At 34.7% G+C, this 4,220-nt stretch overlaps 1 protein-coding gene across 1 annotated transcript; it reads right to left on the bottom strand.

Annotated features, from left to right (window-relative positions):
* Positions 1-1,466: 1,466 nt before the first annotated feature.
* LOC136796720 (uncharacterized) lies at positions 1,467-1,895 on the bottom strand. The gene has a single exon (XM_067051179.1). It carries the CDS (start codon positions 1,893-1,895, stop codon positions 1,467-1,469), a length of 429 nt encoding a protein of 142 aa, XP_066907280.1.
* Between the last annotated feature and the right edge of the window lie 2,325 nt (positions 1,896-4,220).

The raw sequence follows: 4,220 nt of genomic DNA, 5'->3' as shown, positions 1-4,220 counted from the left end.
TTTCAATTTGTTTAATAAATTAATATTCTGTTCACTCTTTTATCATAGTCATAATTATAAATGGAATCGATCAATTTTAGGTAATAAAATACACGACTTAACTTAAAATCAATGAAAGGTTGTAAATAGTTTCTGGTTAATTGGGCAAGTAATTCCTACCTGAGCTGGGATCGGGCCTCGCTTACAAAGAGGCATCGATAGCCCCTTAGGCATTAATCAAACAGTAATTATTTCTGAGGCAGACAATGGAATATTTACAGTCACAACGCCTCTTAAGTGGCCGTATCTCCTTGGCGGCTACCAACCTCTTTGTCTACGCTACAATAGCTCCTCAGAGGTTATTGTGCCTGTTGTAAGTACCGCTGGTTTGTTAAACATTCTAGATTCTCTTGGATAAATAGGAATAAAATGAGAATAATGGTGATAGGAGTAAGCTGGATATTTTATTTATATGAACCATATAAAAATAAATATTCCAAAAATATATCAAAAGAAATGAATGAAATAGAATTTTTTAAATATGTTTTAATAATTAAAATAATTTATCATGTACTGACGGGCACGAAGATATTCTTTTTTTCTGTAAACAATGTAAATATGTATAACTTTTCCATAAAATGGAAAAAAAAATCTAATTTAAGTTTTCAATAGAAATACACGTATTATTGCCCCTTAGGTCCAAATAACCTTACATCGCAAAATGTTGTGTGCATGGGGAGGTGGAGCGCTTGAGTTTGAGTTTGTTTGAACAGCCTAGCTTAAAAATGCATTGATGCACGAAACTTATTTTTTTAATGGTAGGCATATGATAGCAACTGTTCGCTATTACCAACTTATTAACAAAAATTATTAATACCAACTTTATAAAATTAATTTTATTTATTTATTTTTTATACAATTTTCTCCAAAACTGCTCCAATTATCTTGTTTAAACTCATCAATGTCCAATCAAGTCAAATAATAAACATTATAATTACTTTGTTTTGGCTTCAAATCCGAAATTAATACATTACATCAAATAATAAATGCCATGCTGATAAAAATTTCGAAAACAAATTGTAGTCAGCTTGATGAGATATGAGGTTAGTTTTTCAATATGAAGGAATGCGAAAGAATCACCTCATAATAATAAAAATAAAGCATAATTTAAAAATAAAAGGATAGACGTACGTTTGACATTCTTTCGCTTTCCATCCTTTCGAAAGACCTGATGAAGCCTTGCAAAGTGGGGCAAAACTTTGGATGGTAATAATTATTTAATTCTGAGTTATTTTGCTCCCATGCGAACCATCTTCCTGTTAGTAACTCTTTTTAGTATGTTATCATACTTTGTCAGGGAGTTCACAAACATTTTCTTTCAATCGACTCTTTAGATACTTCTGACTCGATGTAGGAACTATGCCTTTACTTGTACATGTTTTAATTTTTGGTTTTTCATCATCATCATCAAAGGCGCGACCAACCCATTACTGGGTCCTGTCCTCCTCATGCAGCTTCCACCAGTTTAATCTGTTAAGTGCAGCTGCTCTCCAATTCCTTACTCCGAGCAGGGTCCTTGAATCCCCTTTAACAACATCCAACCTTCGAAGCTTTGGGCGGCCCCTCGACCGTGTTCCATGTAGGCGCTCATTGAGGAGTTTATTTGCGATCTCTTCAATCCTTGTCACATGGCCTGCCCAGTGGAGCCTACCAATTCTCACAATTTTTCCAACATCAGGCTCACTAATTAACAAGTGGACTTCCCTATTTGTGCTTCTTCTCCAAACTGAGCCATCCTTTACTGGGGCGTAGATGCGTCTGAATATCTTTTTCTCAAACGTTTGGAGATCCCTTTCATCGGCCTTCGAAAGTGCCAACGTTTCCGAGGCGTAGAGCAGCTCTGGTCGAATTAACATCTTGTACAATATAGTTTTCGTGTATTTTGATAGTGAACTAACCAAAATGCCGACGCAGTAAAAAAAAAAAATATTGGCCGATGCTATTCCTCTCCTTGTCTCGGCCGAAACATCATTGGTGGCATTAACTTGTGATCCGAGGTACACAAACTCCTCAACTCGTTCGAAAGAGTAATAACCAATTTGGAAAAAAAATCTTCATTAAAACCTTTTTCTTGACCAGCAATCATATATTTGGTTTTGTTGGTATTAACAACAAGCTGGGACCGAGCAGCATAATCAAGGGCAAGAAAGGCCTCTTTCTGGACAACAGCTTTTAATCTCCCAATAATGTCGATATCATCTGCATATCCCAGGATTTGTACCATATGATTAAAAATGGTTCCACTGGTCTGACCCTTTAATTCTCTAATAACTTTTTCCATACCAATATTGAATAGCAGACAGGCTAGGGAATCTCCCTGTTGAACGCCATTTTGAGAGATGAATCCCTTAAACAAATCTCCCTGAATCTGCGACATACATTCAGTATTGCTCATTGTAAGTTTTCAAGACGGATGAGCTTAACTTGGTTTTTAATTCTATGTTTTCATGCCTCCTAATGGTGCAAAATCATATGGCAGGTTAATTTAGTGTAAACCATTGTTTATTTCATATTAAATATAACTATTAATTAAACAATCCTTAAAAGAAGTTAAAAGTTTTCTTCAAGCATCGAAAACAAAATCATGAGTATATAAACATCACAATACTAAAAAAAACTTTGTAATATCTAATTGCAGGAAGTATTCTTGTAAACCTATTTGAATTTTTTTTTCTTATTTAAAAAAAAAATTAATTTTGGAAATCATATGATATTTTCTACGGCTTAGTCTGACCTACATCGCACACCTAATAGACTCAGCTACGCTTTTTACATATCCCATCTTCTTTGCTATTTTCTTCCATATTTCCTTTAGAATTGTTTCTTCTAATTCAGCAATCCAATTTAGACTCAGCTACGCTTTTTACATATCCCATCTTCTTTGCTATTTTCTTCCATATTTCCTTTAGAATTGTTTCTTCTAATTCAGCAATCCAATTATACCCTAATTATATTAATATTAAAACCTTATGCTCTCTTCATTTTAAATTAAAACCCAAACATAAAGAATTGTTTTATTAGCAGATCGTTCTAATTTGGAAGTTTGCGTAACGCAGGCCGGTTGCACCTCCAAAAATTAAAATACGATATCATAAATCTCAGTTAAAACCAATAATTATTCACTGCACTAGAAAATGCAATCTTCAAATCTGGCGCTAAGCTTTACCGACCAATGATTGCCGGTTAAACTGAGATTTAGAGCAAATCTACGTTTAAGGAGGTAGCCATACAAGGAACCTTCCATAGCTCTAATTGGATTTGTGATCCAACATAGGTGTTGTTTCGGGGACCAAAAGTCCGGAATGGATGAACCCCTCTAATGTAGGCACTGGTAGCGCCCGTTTTGGCCAGTGGTGGAACCTAGCATTACCTCTAGCGCCCTCTGTGTGGAGTAGAAGAAACTTGTGCATGATAGAGCCATCTTTTTTTCTACAAGCAGTCATTCTTTCTTCATTATTATTCAGTGAAAATAAACCATGAGTGAGTAGAGACATTCTGGAGTGCCTCCCAGTAACAGAGGAGGGCGAAATCGAGGAATGCGGAGAGGAAAACCGAAGCATGGAGTAAGTCCACACCTATCGATGTAATTCGCACCATGGTCATCATCATCATTATTAATATCCATAGACCAATCAATCAAAATTAATTAACACACTTAATATGAAATGTTATGCAATAGATTTTTTTTCTACTTAATCATATTTCATTTATCGTTATAATTAATTATATACACAAAACTGTAGAGCAGAAACAGGTCACTAAGTTACCTACACAATTTCTTACTTAAGCGATGGGGATTGCGAAGTTAGATTAGTAGTTTCAGGCAGAGATGGACAAAAATTAGCTATAGTTGAAACTAATAGCTAATATTGCCATGGATACGGCCCTTATTCGTGAATGAAACATTGATTAATAAATATCGTATCTATTTCAATTTTAGCTATTATTTTCAACTCGGTAACCTGGTTTACAAAACTGTAGACCAGAAACAGGTCACTAAGTTACCTGAATTTTTAATAAACTCTTGGATAAAATTTCAGTTATATTTAGCCAAATTATTTATTCTCTTCCTAACTATCCGTTACTTTTTTAACAACCAACCGATTCACTTCAATCCTAGAATTAATATCCCTGAATTCACCTCTCCTAGAAGAATATTTCTCAGATCACATGCGAATCCA

The sequence above is a fragment of the Halyomorpha halys genome, unplaced genomic scaffold (genome assembly GCF_000696795.3).
Source record: "Halyomorpha halys isolate HHAL.00 unplaced genomic scaffold, Hhal_1.1 Scaffold198.1, whole genome shotgun sequence".
Lineage (NCBI taxonomy): Eukaryota > Metazoa > Arthropoda > Insecta > Hemiptera > Pentatomidae > Halyomorpha > Halyomorpha halys.
The sequence above is the reverse complement of the archived record's forward strand: the minus strand, read 5'-3'. Positions and strand labels throughout refer to the sequence as shown.